This window comes from Bactrocera tryoni, chromosome 5, assembly GCF_016617805.1.
Source record: "Bactrocera tryoni isolate S06 chromosome 5, CSIRO_BtryS06_freeze2, whole genome shotgun sequence".
Taxonomy (NCBI): Eukaryota; Metazoa; Arthropoda; class Insecta; order Diptera; family Tephritidae; genus Bactrocera; species Bactrocera tryoni.
The window spans coordinates 68,655,583-68,674,153 of record NC_052503.1 but is presented as its reverse complement, the minus strand read 5'-3'; the positions used below and the strand labels follow the sequence as shown (position 1 = coordinate 68,674,153).

General features: G+C 35.4%; 2 protein-coding genes across 4 annotated transcripts in view; both read right to left on the bottom strand.

The window, feature by feature from the left end:
• Nucleotides 1–782: 782 nt before the first annotated feature.
• On the bottom strand, nucleotides 783–1,903 carry LOC120778904 (protein matrimony-like). Its single transcript, XM_040110949.1, has one exon. The coding sequence runs from the start codon at nucleotides 1,751–1,753 to the stop codon at nucleotides 878–880; it is 876 nt and encodes a 291-aa protein (XP_039966883.1). The 5' UTR covers nucleotides 1,754–1,903; the 3' UTR covers nucleotides 783–877.
• Nucleotides 1,904–4,741: 2,838 nt separating this feature from the next.
• The window catches only part of LOC120776956 (CD151 antigen), a 52,062-nt gene continuing 38,232 nt past the window's right edge, over nucleotides 4,742–18,571 (bottom strand). For all 3 annotated transcript variants that reach the window (XM_040108046.1, XM_040108047.1, XM_040108045.1), the window contains 5 exons: nucleotides 8,808–8,894; nucleotides 8,334–8,525; nucleotides 6,638–6,733; nucleotides 6,238–6,534; nucleotides 4,742–6,166 (listed from right to left, as the gene is read on the bottom strand). In XM_040108046.1, coding sequence (XP_039963980.1) covers nucleotides 6,119–6,166; nucleotides 6,238–6,534; nucleotides 6,638–6,733; nucleotides 8,334–8,525; nucleotides 8,808–8,885 — 711 coding nt within the window. In that variant the 5' untranslated portion in view covers nucleotides 8,886–8,894 and the 3' untranslated portion in view covers nucleotides 4,742–6,118. The remainder of the gene's footprint in view (nucleotides 6,167–6,237; nucleotides 6,535–6,637; nucleotides 6,734–8,333; nucleotides 8,526–8,807; nucleotides 8,895–18,571) is intronic.

Genomic DNA, 18,571 nt, shown 5'->3' with positions numbered 1-18,571 from the left:
AGAAGTAAAGTTATCTCTCGACGAACAAAAACCAAAATCTACAAGTCACTCATCATCCCCGTCTTTATGGTGCAGAGGAGTGGACTATGACAACATCTGGTGAGTTGACGTTACGAGTTTTCGAGAGAAAGTTTCAGCGGAAGATTTATGGTACTTTGCGCATTGGCAACGGCGATTACCGCAGTCGATGGAAAGATGCTGTACGTGATATACGACGGTATTGAGATAATTCAGCGAATTAAGTGATCCCAACTAAGCTGGCTAGGTGTCGTCCGAATGGATGATAACACTCCAACTCTGAGAGTATTCGACGCAGTATCCCCCGGTGGAAACAGAGGAAGACCTACACTTCGTTGGAAAGAAGTCCTCAATTGACAACAAACAGAAAAAGAAGAACAACTGGTGCGCTGTTATAAACTCGGCTATAACCGCGTAAGCGGGGTCTATGCCAATAAAAAAGAAGAAGATATAAATAATTGCTTTCTTTTATTGCGAGTAATGGTCTGGATTGCTCAACCTAATAAATTCCGACTTATTCGGAGCACTGGAAAAGCATGAAACGAGAGAAAAAGAGTGGAACGGAAAGAATACATTTAAGAAGGTTTGAAAAACTTAGCTATCCACAGTTAACAGTTGGAACCCTGAGCCAACTAGTAGTACCAACTCGTCTACGGCTCACTCATAGCGCTTAGAAATAGTAATAAGTCCGCTACTCTCCGCACTTTATCCGCCTACACTAACACACAACTGAATCCAGTAATTTCATAGAGTTTAAAGATAAATTTATTAAAAAACTTGAATAGACAATTGCTTTCACAAAATAAGCACTATACGAGGAATACATTAAAAATTAAAGAATTATACGAGAAACGAAGAATTAAAAGCCATTCAACTCGTTCAGCAAATCTAAGAGTATCTTTTGGTGCTCCATTGAATGTATGCCTAAACGCGGAATGTCCTCAGCGCGTATATTCAAAAACTGCTCCAAGTCCATATTTTGCTCCTCAAAGCCATCAATGTACTGCTCAAGACCAACACTGCGCAGCAGCGTCGAGACATTCATGGTGCGATCGAGCAGATTGCTATTGCTGACATTTTTCGATGTATTACTGGTGTTGTTATTATTGTTGTAGTAATTACTTAAACTGTTGGTAAATGTGACATTGTTGCTGCTATTCAAGCTAACCGAAGTACTATCATTATTGCTACTGTTGTTGTTGTTGTTATTGTTATTGGCATAACCAAGTATAGCTGAACTATCTGGGCTCGTGTTGTCGATGCTGAAATCCGTATCCGAATTGGTGGTGGAGTTCAGCGTAAAGACCGGCGGTGAATCGCTGACGAAATGTTTGTGACAAGCGAACTTTTGTGGCATTGGTTGCTGTTGTTGTTGCAGTTGCTGTTGCACCGCAAATGTTTGTTTTTGTTGTACATTTTTCGATATCTTAAGCGGCACTTTGAAATATTCCTCCTTCACAGCAGCCGTCATCGCACGGGTCTTCTGCAGACTCTCCAGATTGGCGGCGACGCCAACGGCAACACCGCCGAGCAGCGTCTGCTCACAATCGTTGATGGGTGACAGTCCGGGCGATTGGAAGTTTTTCATTGTCGGTGTGAAGCAGCGCACATTTATGCGGTTAACAATTAGATTTTGCGCGTCCTGCAGCCGGCTGGGGTCAAAGACCATTGTAGGTGTGAGTTCGTACTTGAACTCCATCACCTGTGCCAGCGTGGGTGTTTTGCAGTTTTCCATTGTTGTTATTACGTATGATTACACAAATAATTTCTTATTTAAATTGCTTCTTAATACTTTAGTTTAATACATTTGGCTAGAAATTTTTGATACACAGTATTATTAATAAAACAAAGAGTGAAATGTGCGCCGTTAGGCTGGAATGTTTTGGCGCGCGCAGTTGGAGCCGTTAGACAACAGCGCGCTATGAAGTTATCTGTCAGTGCTAAGCTTAAATGACAGGGCAGGGTTGATTTTTTTGGCACTAAAAACCAAAAATATTTTTTCTTTATTTTAAATATTTTAAAGTTCTTTTAAAATCGGAACGAAGTTAATTTTTTATTTGTAATAACCTTAACCTTTTGTAAAACTTTCAGCAAATATTTCTACGACCCACCTTTACATATTTTCCATTAAGTAATCTAGATAAGGTCACTTCAGGCACCACTCCAGAAGGCATCCTAATCCCCTTGCTTTGTGTCGTCTTGATCAACGAATTATTAGCTCTCCTCGACAGGAAGAACTTCAAGGTTCTCTGCTACGTGGATGACCACGCTCTTCAAAGTTCAGAGTTGAACCTTAGAGAGGTTCAAAGAAAGTACCCTTGAGATCTCCGCCGACTGGGTAGAGGGGCACGGACTGAAGTTTAATCCGGAGAAAATAAAAGTCTGTCTTTTCACAAGAAGAACGAAAACTTTGCAATTCAATCTCTCCTCTTCAAAGTGTATAACTGTTGTACTCTACAGCTCGGTAAAATATCACGGTTCTAAGTCTTTTAGTCCAATATCTCGGAGTTATCCAAGATAACAAACTAAGCTGGAAAGAACACATTGACAGCAGAGCTTCCAAAGCACTCCGAATCTGGTACTCCTACAGAGGAGCGTTGCCCCACATGATCTATTGGCTTAATATAAGCTATGTGGGGAATAGCATTATCGAAAAAGTGCCGTATTAAACAGGTACAAAGAACCTGCTGGCTGGAGATTACAGGGCTGAAAACTGCTTCAACAGAGGCTTCTGATGAAATCTGAACTCATTTTGGATTCTCGAATAAATGCATATGCGGAGAAACACATAGCCAATAAGATTATCCGCATTAAAAGAACATGCATAGGAGGATTTATTACTTACCAATTCAAACAGAAAGGACCATTGAAATAAAAGCCCTTGTCCGGATGAAATGCGGGGCCATTTCGATACCGTCGTATCGACTGCTGTGAAATTTGTACAAAAGCGAAAACTTACTGTACAGCCGATAGTTTGGGTCCAAGTTTTCGGCAATTCTTAGTCACCCATACAGGAGGCTGTGCAGCACAAGTTGTCAAAAAGATCCTATCCACAATCATTGACAGCTCACATCTGTAGAGATCGACTTCGTTATAACGGCCTTCATCTTTGTCAACACTGCACTGATATGCTTTAGTGAATTAGTGTTGGCAACATACAAGGTGTTCGGCCGAACGGTCAGTTACTACAAGCCCCCGAAAATATAATAATAGATCGCCTGCACGCAGAGGAATACAGATGGGGAAGATACAGAACACCGCACTCCGATCTCCCTATCAGCAACTCCCTATTAAGGGAAATAATATACGTCTTTCACACTGCACCAGCATGTCGACGAACTGGAGTAATATACTGAGCAAATTTCAGATGCAACTTCCACTGAATTGCGTACTTGGAGTCCAAATACCACCCGTAAACTAGAGCTCATTTTACTCATTTAGAGATTTACTTCTACCTGTGTCCAGGTTCCATTGTTTTGCTACAAGTTTTTGGATAATCTCCCTGTTTTTTCACTCTCCACCATGACACCAATTAAATTGTCGACATTTATTGCGACAACCAGGTCTTCTATGGCGGTGCAACTTTACCTTTCTATAAAGGTCAACTTTCTAGCACATCTGCCCAAATCTTTACTCGGTATGGTAGGCTGCTGGTTGTTGACATTAGGAGCTTTCTCTTTTCATGTGTGGACCCTCCTATAGTGGCCATTAGTCTGCTAAGATAGGTGGTGATTTGCGCTGCTTTCCTGCGGTCCAGTCTTACGCCTAGTTTATATAATTCACAGATTTTTTAGTCATTATATGCTTGTTCGTCAGCAGTAGTTGTTTTTTTTTGTAGCGAGCTGGATGTGAGTCAGGCCATGTTTGCGTCCGGATCATGACCAAATTCAGCTTTCGTCGGGCTTCCTCCGTGTATCGGGCTGTGAGTACTGCTGCAATGTCGTCCACGTTTAAATATCTTTCAGCTGGCTTTTCAAATTTTAGTATACTGGCTGGGCCTAGAATGGACCCTTGTGCTGCTCCTCACATTTTCTGTTACTAAGGTAGCTTCGGAGCACAGCATTAAGATAATCGGGGATTCTAAGGTTTTTTTCTAAAGTGTCAATCATGTCCGCCCATCTCGCGCTATTAAAGGCAATTCGAACCTCTAAAGTTGCCAACACAACTATTTGCTGGTATTTGAAGCATCTACGCTGTGCCACTTTTACACTTTTAATGACGCTTCGGATAGCGGAAATTCCGGGTTTAAAACCGTGCTGTCTGTGCGAGAGTCCGCCAGCTTCATTGATTGCCGCTTTCCCGCTGTATCGCGCATGCATGGTGGGCGATATGCTGCTGGCAAGCTTATCCAGATTAGACCCTGACATACAAAACCCTCCATGGACTATTGTTTAAGGCAAAAGCACAATCTTCGACCAAATCGTTGAGATGATAAACAAACAAAAGTTTAGTTTGTCATAGCTTTATGCTATAGTAGTCCGATCTCAACGATTTGGTCGAAGGTTGTGCTCAGTTCCTTTTATGAAAAGCTTTTTCATTTATGCAAATCATTAAAGCTTCGGTGAAGTTTACGTTCTTGCTTGTTATTCTTCAAAATTTCAAACGAGCTTAACTGTAATTGTGTAGTTTAACAATAATATATTTGACTTGTATTTCAACAAAAAAATTTCGATTTATAACGTAATTAGAGTTTACAGTTAAATACATACAGAAAATGAAGGAATTATATTTTATTACAGAATTGAAATATTTATTTATGCTTATAATTATGATATGCTCAAATAACGGCCGATATATGCAAGACAAAGTATACGATATTGGAGACTTATGTATTAATGAATACGATATTGCTTAAGTACGGTATACAGGTAATTATATAGACTTAAAAGCTAAATTACACGTAACAGCATGAATTGCAGTTTCATTGTTTTATGTTATTAATAAACTAGATTAGCTATTAATGTATTGATTTTGGAGCACATTAAAATTTTAACGAAAATATCTTGTAATGGATCTAAATACAACTAAAAAATATTACTAATCGTTTTTATGTATATTTATGTATTTAAGCTGACGATAGTAAAGCACAGCTGGCTGCTTAAGCGAAATTAACTGTCTTAAAGTATGTGAGTGATTTTCTAAATTACAACAAAGCACGCTTTTGTTTCAAACATATCTCGTAATTAGCACAGCTCTACGTAGCATACATTTAGGCTCTCATAGCATAACTTTAGGCACTCGTAGCATAACTTTAGGCGCGCGTAGCATAACTTTAGGCACTCGTAGCATAACTTTAGGCGCGCGTAGCATAGCTTTAGACACGCTTTTATTTCAAACATATTTTATAGTTAGCACAACTTTCCGTAGCATACCTTTAGGAGCGCGTAGCATACCTTCAGGCGACCAGCTGCTCAAATACATATATTTTATGGTTTAAAGTAAATATTTATACACAGAATATATTTTAAAACTTAATGCATTGCTTTACAACAATGACAAATATTATACAAGTATACATATATGTATTTATTATGCACTTACAAATTCGAAAATAATACTTTTTTTGATACAGCAGCGTTTCGTAACGCAAAAACTTGAATGAGCAATATTTAATTTACAAACAAAACTTGCTTAAAATAATTTTACAATTAATGGGACTGTGTGATAAATGGTACAACATGCAAATAATTAATTTTACGAATATGACGTAGGTTTCTAGCGCGCTAGCGCAGTTTAGTGGCCTACTTTCAGGCGTTAAGCCATAAAGTTTGTTTTAATTTTGTTTTGAGTATAATTTGTACGGTAATTTTAATTAACTGCCAACGGTTTTTGTTGGATTTGTGTAGCTCTGCGTGTACATATGTATTTTTAAGTAAAGGTGCGTGCTTAGATTTTGGACTTGTGTTGGGATTCTCATATGAATTTGCGTTATAGTGTATGAATATGTGTATTTGTGTGTATAAGTGTATTTGTGTGTGTATGTGTAAGCGCTTTTTTGTTGCTAATCAGTTATATATACTTGCTCTTATAATAATTCTGCAACTTCCAACACTTTATTTCTTGTATTTCTCGACATTACGCCTACTCATTGCCCATCCAACTATTCAATCATATTAAATAGCAGACATGAGAATATCATGCCAAATATCTGTAAGAGAAATTGTGCATAAATTTTTAGAAACACCGTATTATTTAGGAAATGTTAACACAATTGCATACCATTAATATGGCCACCGCTATGGCAGTGCCGCCAATTAACGCCGCATGATCGCGTATGAAGTTTGTCGTCACATAGAGACAGCCCTGACTGTAGAGATTTGTTATTGTCGGGAAGATGCTGCAGTCTTTGCGTTGTCCTCCGAACAATTCCTGACAGCAAGACTCTGGTACGGGTCCGTAGCGATTCCAATCGTGCCATGTGTCCACACCGCAGCACTGCAGACGCTCCTGCGTTTGATCCCACGCTAAAGTGACGTCACGACGGCTTCCGTAGAGTGCCATGGTGGCGCGCATTTCCTGTGAGGCACGAAATTTATTAATAAAAAATGTTGAAATTATTTTAAACAAAAATATTTTAATAATTAGTTTTAGTTTATTATATTTTTTTGCAGTAGCTTACCTGTCTCATCGTTTGCTGTACACGTTCCCTAAAGACATAGCCCAGTATGCCACCGATTAACATCGTCACAAACACCAGCGCCACAATTATGAAATACTGTAATGAAAAAGTCACATTATTGAAGTCTTTTGAGATAACATTTATTACAGTAATAAAAAATATGAAGTTGCAATTAACCCTTAAACTAAATCTGCCTCTTATTATAGGCGAAACTGAAATGAAAACTTTCTGTTAGCTACCTCATGTACAGATTTTCATTTAATGTAATCTTCTTGCTGTCAGTCACAAATCACTGAAGGAACAATACAAGTAGACCGTTCGGAACAAGGGGTGCGGAAAACTGAATCAAAAACTGTCCGCTCAATCCCACTATTCGTCTCTTTCATCCTTTGGGATTTCTGTGGATCTCAAATATTAAATAAAGTGTGAAAAGTGCGTGATGTTTTGCTCCAAGGCCTAACTCGAAGCGAGATCGACCGGCCAGAAACAAGAAATTATCTGCTCACTGGAGTGTTCTCTCAATAAATCCATTGATTAATGGGATGTGTGGAAAGTGGCACCGTCTTGTTGAAACCAAATGTACCGAAGATCACGAGCTTCAATTTCAGACAACAAATAGTCGGTTATCATGGCGCGATATCTGTTATGTTCTCGCCGGTAACATTTTTGAAGAAATTTGGACGGACGATTCCATCGACTTACAAACAATACCAAGCTCTTGTTTTTCTTTAGATGACATGGCAGCTCTTGAATCTCTACAGCTTGCTCTTCGTCCCAGATGTGGCAATTTTGCCAGAGTCTAGCCGGATATGGGCGTCATCGCTGAACAAAATATGTCTCGAAAAATTCTTGGAACTTTTAAAGAGCCCATATAGTGAAACCTTGTCGCTTGGGAAGGTTGAACGGCTTCAGTTCTTACACAAGCTTTTGTATGCTTTCAATTTAAGATCTCGACGTAAAATGCGCCAAGTCGTTCCATATGTCAGTAAAAACACCTACAACTAAGCTTATTTTTATTTCCCAGATTTCCTTAGGACCAAACGTACTTACGTACGTACTTCCCTTTACAAAATAAGGATTATAATTAAAGGAGTTGAACTTTGGAAGCTTGTTGAATAGTTTTCGATATATTTTTGTGATTTGTTATCTTAAGTCACGATCTGAATTTGAAAGCACGATACACAAGGAATATCTACTGGCTTGCTATGTAGATCCTCAAAATGTCGATGCGTGGCTCATTGGCCTACCAGACTAACTTAACTTAACCGATGTACCATATATCAGGCAAAGAAACTGTTTTTATCCTTCTACAGATCATTTAACTCGCCGTATAGGTATCTGTAATGTAATTTTTCAAATATCCAAGACTTATATAAGACATTTATTATATATCCAATAAGTTCGCTGTTTCTTTGACTTGGCAATTTTACTTTATCACAGGGCTAAACTAATTTAGAGCATTTCTATGTTCTGGTCAATTCCAGAACAAGGTCATAATTCCCAAAAAAAATCGAAAATATCGAAGAAAAAACGCAGCAGAGATGATAAATTGATTTTATAACTGCATTTACACAAATTTTCCCCGGATATTAAGGAAACATAATTTTTAATCAATTATTTTCTAATTAAATAATTTATAATACAATATACATATCAATAAATAACGCAATTTATCACATATTGAACTTGAACTCACCGTTAACAACAGGCATTTGACCTCTTTACCAGCCCCCACGCAACCCAAAAACGAGAGCAAACAAATCGCCACCGACGTAACCAATAAGACGTAAACGGCGCCCGAGAAGAGATTCGTGCCCAACAACTCATTCATAAAACTGCGATCCACGAGCGTCCATAGTGTAAGCGTAAAGACCGTTGCGCCGCCGATCTAAAAAATCAAACAGAGAGAGAAAAATAAAGAGAGAAAGAGAGGGAGAGGGAGAGATGGAGATAGAGAGAGAATTTAAAATTTAGCATGTAATAATGTCAAGAAAAATGTGTAAAGTAATGCTCCAATCAAACATTTTATAAAAAGCGACAAACAATTAGCTCTAATTAAGGTCACAGCACAAGCTGAAGCAAGGCTAAGTTTGACGCTTAAGTGCCAGAAAAGATTTAACGAATCAATTAAATGTGTTTATGTGCGTAATTAAGTTTTGATTATACTCACAAATATTATTAAATTCGAAATGAACAGGCTGTACTTGACGAACTGCCCGCAGCAGTCCATGCGCGAACTGAAACCCATGTCGTCGTCCTACAAAACACGAAAAACGTAATAATGAGTTGATAAATAATTGCTGCTTAAATTTATAAAATGAGTGGTAATGCTTTATTTTGAAATTAATCAATAAACAGTTGACGCGGCGCGTAACTAATCGTGCGTGTTAAAAAGCCAATGTCAAACACATTAGACTGATTTGTGCGTTTACGCGACGAGGCAAGAGCTTTACGCACACTACAGCGAGGTCTTGGACTTTACAGTTTAGCAATTGGTCACTAAACACTTAACATTGCTGTTGTAATTTAATTTAATTTTAAATTTTTATACCCTTTTCATGGTATATTAAGTTCAACACGTAGCTTGTAAGATACAGAGAGACCAGTTGGAGACTCTATCAAATATATACATACATATATACATAAGCAGCATGGCGCGCTGAGTCGATTTAAACGAACTGAAACTTTGCACACGTCCTTTTCGTTCCATGAAGCTGCTCATTTGTCGGAACCGCCGATATCGGACCACTATATCATATAGCTGTCATACCAATTGATCGCTCCAAATCAAGTTCTTGTATGGCAAACTTTTTTATTTGACGAGATATTTTCAAGAAATTTTGCAATGATTATAGCATAAAACCGCGCTATAATCTCTTAATATATTGTTCAGATCGGAACACTATAGCACATAACTGTCATACAAACTGAACGATCAAAATAAAACTCTTGTATGGAAAGCTTCTTCATTTCGCAAGATATGCTGACGAAACTTGGCATTAATTATTAACTATAGCAGTGATACAATATACTAGAATATTGTTCGGATCGGAACACTATAGCATATAGCTGCCATACAAACTGAACGATCAAAATAAAACTATTGTATGGAAAGCTTCTTCATTTCACAAGATATCCTGACGAAACTTGGCATTAATTATTAACTATAGCAGCGCTACAATATACTAGAATATTGTTCGGATCGGAATACTATAGCATATAGCTGCCATACAAACTGAACGATCAAAATAAAACTCTTGTATGGAAAGCTTCTTCATTTCGCAAGATATGCTGACGAAACTTGGCATTAATTATTAACTATAGCAGCACTACAATATACTAAAATATTGTTCAAATCGGAACACTATAGCATATAGCTGTCATACAAACTGAATGATCAAAATAAAACTCTTGTACGGAAAACTTTTTTTTTTTATTTATAAAGGGTATAATACCCACGTAGCAAATGAAATAAAAAATTTTTCTGATTTTTTTACTTTTGAGCTGTCATTTCGGTCACGCTGAATTTGTCAAAAGTGATTACAAATTAAATTAATTGCATTCGCTACGGGCACTCAGACTTCGAAGAGTTAAAAATAAAAAATAGAGAATGAAATATCTCTTTTATTGTACTTAATAGTCCGCAAGCATTTTATATACAAATTACCAATATCCGTCAATACTGGGAATTACGAGTAAGTACACTTGTCAATGCGCCGATATCCCATACAATCGCACTCGTTTTATAAACGGATTTCGGAATCGTCAGCGAGTGCAAGTGCTTGAGCCAGCCATGCTTTGAGCGACAGCTGATGCCCAAGCGCGTTTCCGGACCTAAACGCGTGCACACATACTCCTACATATGCACACACATATACAGTGTATTTTGAGTAGCACTTGTTATAAATTCAATTTCCATAGCTGGGTAATACCCATAGCAATGATACCCACTCCGAAAGCAGCGCGATAGTGAGTTCAATGGCTGCGCAGACGCCACAGAACATGTTAATAAGGCGGTTGCTATGTGGTCGCTTACTGTTAAGAATCCCATATGAGTCACTACAGCTTGATTGATATGCGTAGTAAAGAGTACGCAAGCTGATAATCTGACATGAAGTGCTTGATGCCTTATTTGGTTTAAAGTTGTTAATTGGCTCAAAATTATTTTTAAAGAACTCTAGACAACCATTAAGGTACGTCTGTATGTATGTATTTTTTGCTTTCTATTTATTATATAGACAGAATAAGATATACCTTAAATACATATACATATACACGTAAGTTAGGTTCATTCACTTTCAAAGCATTACACTTGGACAATGTTAATGAAGTTCTTTGTGATTATTTGCAAAACTCCTTAAAAGAGTTTATATAAAGAAAAGACCTTGAATCCATCTTAAAACCGCTAAGATCGATCGATTTCGATTCCCGCTAGTTCATTTGGTGGGCTGAAGCTCTGACTGCTAAACTTTTTCAGCCTTAGATTCACGCAAGCAGGACAGTTGAAATGATTATACCTCACGATGTTCTAACAACTTCGATAGTTGGCATTCGACAATTTTAGTTCTATCGGTTGGGTGCCAGTCGGTTATTGTTCCAACTGAAGCCCTACAATTGTAGAAAACTGCACTTTGCTGTCGGTAAGAAGATCACTATAGCAATTCATACAAAGCTAAAAGAACTAGCAATGGCGCAAACTCTGGTTAATGTTTTCTGAGCTCATATGAACGTCAATCCTCCAACATCAGGAAGACATCGGAATTCTTTCCCTCTCAGTCCAATTACACTGACGGGAAATTGCACCTTGAGCCTGTTCTCAGCGATTTCTTGAATCACCAAAATAAAGTCAGCAATACGATTTTGCAATGTCAATCTTGTCCCAGCGATTCCTCGAATTACCAAAGTTTATTAAATCGGCATTAAAAATTTTCACTTTCTTGCCTATCGCCGGTCATTCTTGTACAAGGTTATCATTACTAAAATTCATCCATAGACGAAATCCGAGAGGAGGAACAATTTTTTATTCCAATTCTCTCTCTCTTCACTTTCATCCCTGTCCCCAGCGGTTCCTGGAATCAAGATTGCAAAAGGTTATCATTACTAAAATCCATTCAGGGAGATCCAAAAAACGAAATCCGGGAAGAGGAAAACTTGTTTATTTATTGTTGGCTCTGGGGCATGTCGAACGAATATTTTGAGGTTCTAAATAATATGCAAAAGAGGCTTAACAACATTAAAGTATTAGTCATTGCCAAATCCTCTCCAATAAAGTAAAGTTTAGATTTTACATTTTCCTATCTAAGTAATCTGTTAATTTTGACAATCCTCCTGTGAAGCTAATCTACAACAAATATATACATATTAATAGATTATCTTAAGCAGAAGACTTTGTCAAAGGTTAAGAAAAAGGCTATAAAATGAAAATGATTGGGATTTTAGTTTCGCCAATTTTAAGCACAATAGATTCCATTCCAGTAAACGTAGAGTTGAAATAAAATTAGACTATCTGTTCCTGGTATTTTAAGAGAAAATGGTAAAAGCTTGTTCTCAATGATTTATTTAAACAATATCTAGCAATAAGAAGTAAGATATACCGCTGATTACCGAATTCGAAACCAAATTTGATGAAGTAGTTTTGTCTAAAGAAGTCTAGTACTCATCCTCAAACCACAACCATATGTTTCATGACTCAAACCAAAAAAACATCCGTTATTCATGCGTGTTTTCAAAGTTGTTCAGCATGACTCACTAACTGTTTACAGAAAAATTAACGGTTATTAACACTAGAAAACATTTTGTGACAACGCTGTACGACAAGAAAATATTTATATACATAATTCTCAAATTCAAATATTTGTTGCTCTAAATTAATGTTATCAGGCACGTGAAATAAGACAAATTTTGAGTCAAGCTATGTCAGATCGCTGCTTCTGCTGCTCTTTTGAAATATTAAAACAGCGTATGTTGACCATAACTTCTTTATAGTGAAACAAAACAAATCTGCGCCACACGCCAATGATTCATTCATAAATATACATATGTATATAATATACCATATAGAAGCACATACATACATATTTATGAATATATTTGATATTAGCGAAGCTACATATTTAGTACTCTGAAGCGCTTAATTGGCTATAATTTGGATATTTGTCGAAAAAGCGCCACCAGCCAAAAGCGTAAAGAACTATAACAACAATAATAACATCCAAAACAAAACAATAACAACAACCAAACCAAAAACAACTACACATCAAATACTAACAAAGAATACAAGCAAAAAAGAGGAGCATCAAGCCTTAAGTTTTAGAAAGGTTGAAAGACGCTTGAACCAAAATACAACATGTGTGTTTGTCCGCATATAACTTCTATGTAAATATGTATGAATGTGTAGAATATATGTATAATGGTTAAAAAACAAAACAGTTGGTATGGAAACTTTAACGAAAAATAATGTGATAATTGGTGGCTGGAATATTTTTTACCACCTTTAGGTTATGGTAACTGACAATTATGCTAATTGTCAGCTGAATGTACAGTTTTGTGTAGTTTAGTAGCAGAGCAGATTTTTGTAATGTGACATGTGAAAGTTATGATGACAGAAATAATTGATGTTGGGTATTTTAAGTAAGCAAAAAGCTCAAGGAGTAGAAAATTATGAATTTATTATTATAATGCAATTTAATGATAATTCAAGATGATATCACTTTACGCCAGATCGTAACCAGAACGACGGATTGGCGCTTTAACCAATGAAGAACGATTCTACGAGTGACATAAAGTGTACTAAAATGGGAAACAAAACGGAAATGCTGCCATTTGTAATAGCTCTCTTCGTTTCACCAAACCTTGAAAAAATTGGTATAAAATTGGTATAAATTACAGCTATTGGTATAATTAATTCGTGATAGAATGGCAAACTTTACATCATTTTAATGTGAGCGGCTAAGTTAAAAAGAAACTAATATAAATCACATAGATTGGATAATAGAATAACAAGAATTATGAACCATAAACGACATAAACAAAAAAGTTCTTAAAATCACATAGACTGGTATAATATACTTGAGTTAGAATAGCAAGAGTTTCATCCCTCAAACAATGTGAAAAACAAAATGTTAAAAAAAAGTCAAAATAAGACCTACTGGAATAAACAAAAAGAGCACATTATCAATATGAACAAGAAAATGGTATAAATTACATGGACTGGTATAATAAAACTGAAGTAAGCAGGAAAATGGTAAGGATTCAGAGGCTGCTACAATCAATTTGATAGAGAATAGCAACATTTTATACCATAAATTGGTATAAATACATAAAAATCACACCTGCAGTTATAATAAAACAGACTGCAGCTATGTGAACAAGAAACTGACATAAATAATATATACTGGTATAACCAAACAATGATAGAAGAGCAAGATATTAACGATATGAAAAAGAAAATGGTATAAACCAAATGGACTGGTATAATAAACAATAAAATACTATAAATACTATAGACTGGTATAAAAAATTTCTGAGAGAATAGCAAAATATTTATACCACTTTAATAACATGAACAATAAAATGGTATAAATCATATAGACTGGCATATGTTAATAGCTTAATGAGAGGTGCTACGTAAACAAGAAATGGCATAAATCAAATGGACTGGTATAAACAAATATAGTTAGAATAGCACACGTTGTATCATTTTAATTCAGTATTCACATACTCTCTACTTTTGTATTCAATTAGCTAACTTTTCAGCTGTAAATGTCGTTGGTATATTTTTTTACAAGAGACTGACGAATTGAAGAATATATATATCGTCACCTAAATTGCAAAATAACCTAACGCCACTTTTCATAAGTTTAGGCGAAGGGAAAACGATATAATAACTCTTAAAGTTGAGGCCACTAACTCCGAATTTTGGTAGTAAATTTTAATAATTTCGGCTCGTTGTGTAATCGTATATCTTTCCATAACGAAATGGCAAGGCTTACTGAAGAAAAATATTGAAAGAACGTGGAAAAATATGGCGTTGTTTGCCTTACTGAAAAACTCTATAAAAAACACTCCTATTCAAACAAAATTTGAGTTTTGGTTATACTTGTATATTGGTTATATCTGACAGCGGAAGCTGAAAATTTTAGGCTGCATAATCATATATAAATTTTAATTTTTTGATGCTACGTTTTTTTGCATTTTAGGTGACAATATGTAAGAAAGCAGCCACTTGCCTTTCGAAGAGAGCATTTTTTAAAATATCTATACTCAATAACCTCTCTTATTCATGCCTTGACTCAAAACTGCCCGCCACTCCTTATTTCAACAAGATATTAGATTAGTTGAAGAGTCAACAATGCTTATTTAAGCGCAAATGTGCTAATTATTTGCACACTACTGTGTGCAAGCACAAAACAGTCACTGTCTATTGGCAATAACCTACAATTTGCGACAATTTTGTGGTTAGTTAGAATTATTTAGTTGGTAGAAAAAATTTAAAAAATTACGCTGCGAATGCTTTGAGGTATATTTAGCGTTTTAAAAATTAACTAAAATAAACATAAAATTATGTAGCATTATACATACATATGCACAGTTACTAGTTAAGCGCATTTTAGCACCTGTTGTGCTCAATATATTATATGTAGGTACTGAAATTGCAGGCAGCATATTGCAAATAAAAAAAATTTATAGAAAAAATAACCACAAAAAATCCTCCGCCAATTTTTCAACATATTTCAGCAAATGAATGGGAATTATTGTTGGTTGACAGTGCTGAAAAATGCGCAAAAATATTAAGTACACAAGGCGTCTGACTAAGTCTGACGCATTTTTCAGTTAGAGAGTGACTATTAAATAAAAAAAATATTTAAATCGCTGGGAATCGTGCTAAATCAAGACAAGCTGTCTCTTTTTTGATGTACTGCGCTTCATTTACTTTTTATATTCGTGCCAACAAATCTTCAATGAATGCCGACCAATTTACTGACAAAATAAATTGCCGCCAAGTCAAGTAGTTTGGCTGCGAGCTTTGGATTTTATTTAATTACTTTTGACTTTAATACGGTTATAAATAAAATTTATTACCACAAAGTGAGCTAAATGAGTTTTATTTGGAGCAAAAATTTTAACTAGCGCCTTGCTTTGTAATGAACGAAATTAAAGGTATTAAAAAAAGAAAAATTTAAAAAACAAAAAAAATAAAAAAGTATCTTAAAAATATAAAAATTAAATAAAAATCAACAGTAAAAGCACATAAGCTTCCTCCAGTAATCATTACTATGTTCTTTTATTATTATTATTTTATTTTATTCTATTTCATTTGATTTAATTTAATTTAATTTTATTTTATTTTACTTTATTTTATTTTATTTTATTTTATTTATTTTTTTTTTTTTGATATTTAATTTTCTGTATTTATTTTATCATAATTTTCTATGTTCTTTCATTATTGAAGTTTTTTCTTTTTTATTTTTTTTTTACCATAATTATCTATTTCATTTGTATTGGTTTTCTTTCAGTTCTAATAGCTTTTAAACTGAGCTTTCAACATATTTGCATATTTTTTTACGTTCAAGAGTTCGTCACTTAGTCAATAAATCACTTTCCTACAACTCAATATCAATTCTTGTCAGCCGTAGTCTGTATTTTGATTATTTTTATTTACCACGTGCCCGCTGTCTCGTAATCTGAGATGTTAGAAAGGAAAAAAATTTAAATGGTAGAAAGTGTAAAAGCTGAAAATGGCGCATAACTTTGATTTTGCCACGGGGTTTTTAACAGATTGGTGGAAATTATGGAATTTTATTAATTTCACGGTTTAATTAAAACCCGTAGAAGTCTTCAAAAGGTTTTACAAATTTAAAGCTAAAGGCTGTTTAAACAAATAAAAAGTAATAGCTTTCTTAAGGCACCGGACGAGCCGAAACCCAAAAAATCGCGCATGGAGAAGTCAACATTGAAGACAATGCTGCTTTTTTTTCATGATTCCAAGGGTATTGTCCACAAAGAATTTGTTCCAACCGACCAAAACGTTAGTGCGGCATTCCACCTTGACATGTTCGGCCCGAATATCGCGAAGATGAATGTTGGCGTTTGTGCGATAAAGCGCCGTCTCATCGATCGACGCTTGTGACCAATTATTTGACCAAAAATCACATTTTAACCATTAACCACTCCCCGTATTCACCTAATATGGCACCGTGCGACTTCTTTCTTTTCGGAAAAATGCATTTGCCCATGAAAGGAAAGCGTTATGCAGGCGTAGAGAGCATTCAAAAGGCTTGCACCAGCATACTGGCGGCCATACCGGCCAACGAGCTAAAGCACTCTTTCGACATGCTTTTGGACCGTGCAAAAAGCTGTATTGAAGTATTTTGAATAAAATAAATTGCTTTTGCCGAAAAAAACCATTTGTTCTGTTTTTTTTAAAGTCCTGTTTACTTTGAAACACACCTTGTAGTTACCTATATGAGGGAGGTAAAAGACTTTTTAGCTAACCTAAAAAAGTTTTAAGGAACCAAACAAGTTTCCCAAACAAAAGCTCCATTGGGAGCACATTTTGGCTTCGGTAGTAAACAGTAGTTTTGGTTCTGGCGTTATGCACGGAGTTAGAGAATTTAGTTAGGTTTTTATTTATTAATAATATTTTTCTGCCCTACATGATCCACTTGACTATCAGCGTATGACAGAATTCAATATTCATAGACAATCAATATACTACATTCGTCAACGATTCACCACCCTACTCGCTATCCTCGGATGTTGCGCTCTTCTCAAAGTTTATTTGTGAAGCAACAATAAAGATATTTTTGTGAACAAAGACTATGCGAATGCTTCATTAATGGGATATAACCATCTTCAGCAAAACTTAAAATTTCATTTTACGGATTTTAGACTCTTTTACTCTCGCGAATGGCTGAACTGCCAAATTACTGCCAAAAATTAAAAAATACAAACAAAAAAGTAATTGATATTAAAACTTAAGACTTGGAATAGCATATATATTTCTTAAAAAAACATCCCTTCAGGTATTTCGAGCGACTGGTATAGTGTGTTCGATTCATTGCTCTCAAATGATTGGCGAATAAAGAGTGCTTATACGAACTGACAAAAAAAACTCTATTTTCACATAAATCCTTAGTATTGCCTTCAAAATAGACACCTGGGCAGTACAAGCATACCGTTTGAACCAATTTTCCATACACTTGTTATAAGCCTTTGAGCTGAGACGGCCTACATTGCCTTCAGCAAAATTTATTTTTTCGGTTCCTACTAATTTCTGTAGCGCCATTCTTGAAATTGTTATACATTTTCGACGGCAACTTCATGTCTGGTCAGCAGTAATGATACGTTTCATGATTGTGGGATGCTAAGCCACGAGGTCTAATAGGTATTTCTGTTGCGATCAGGCATATTTATAGCCGTTTAAAGCTCTGGTGGATGGCGGTCACAACGTTATACCATTATATAGGATGCTACAAGTTCAAAAACGTCTCCGAACGAATAATGAACGATTTGCGAACTTCTGCTTGCCAAAATCCACATACAATACACTAAAATTTAATCTATAATATATGAGTATTAGAAAAAAATCTCTTGCAAACTTATATGAGATCCTAAACTAAAAGTTAGATTTCGACTAAACGCAATTAGATTTCGAGTTTCTAGAAATCTAAATTATGTTTTTCGCAAAAAGCTGATTCAGTGGTTGAACTCACGCCACCATTTTTCTTGAACTTCTAACAGCAAAGCTTCACCTTTGACTACGTTTAAATTATTATTTAAATTAATATCACTGAATCACAATTTATAACAAAATTATTTAATTATTTTATTAAATTTATTTATTTGTTTGTTAAACACTGCTTTATTAACATGTTTTGTTGTTCTTTAGTTTTTATTATTTTTTATATCTTTTTTTTATTTTTTTATATTTTT

Bases quoted from the DNA above. Each gene is read 5' to 3' on its own strand.
- LOC120778904 (XM_040110949.1), bottom strand. From the start codon at position 1,753: ATGGAAAACTGCAAAACACCCACGCTGGCACAGGTGATGGAGTTCAAG.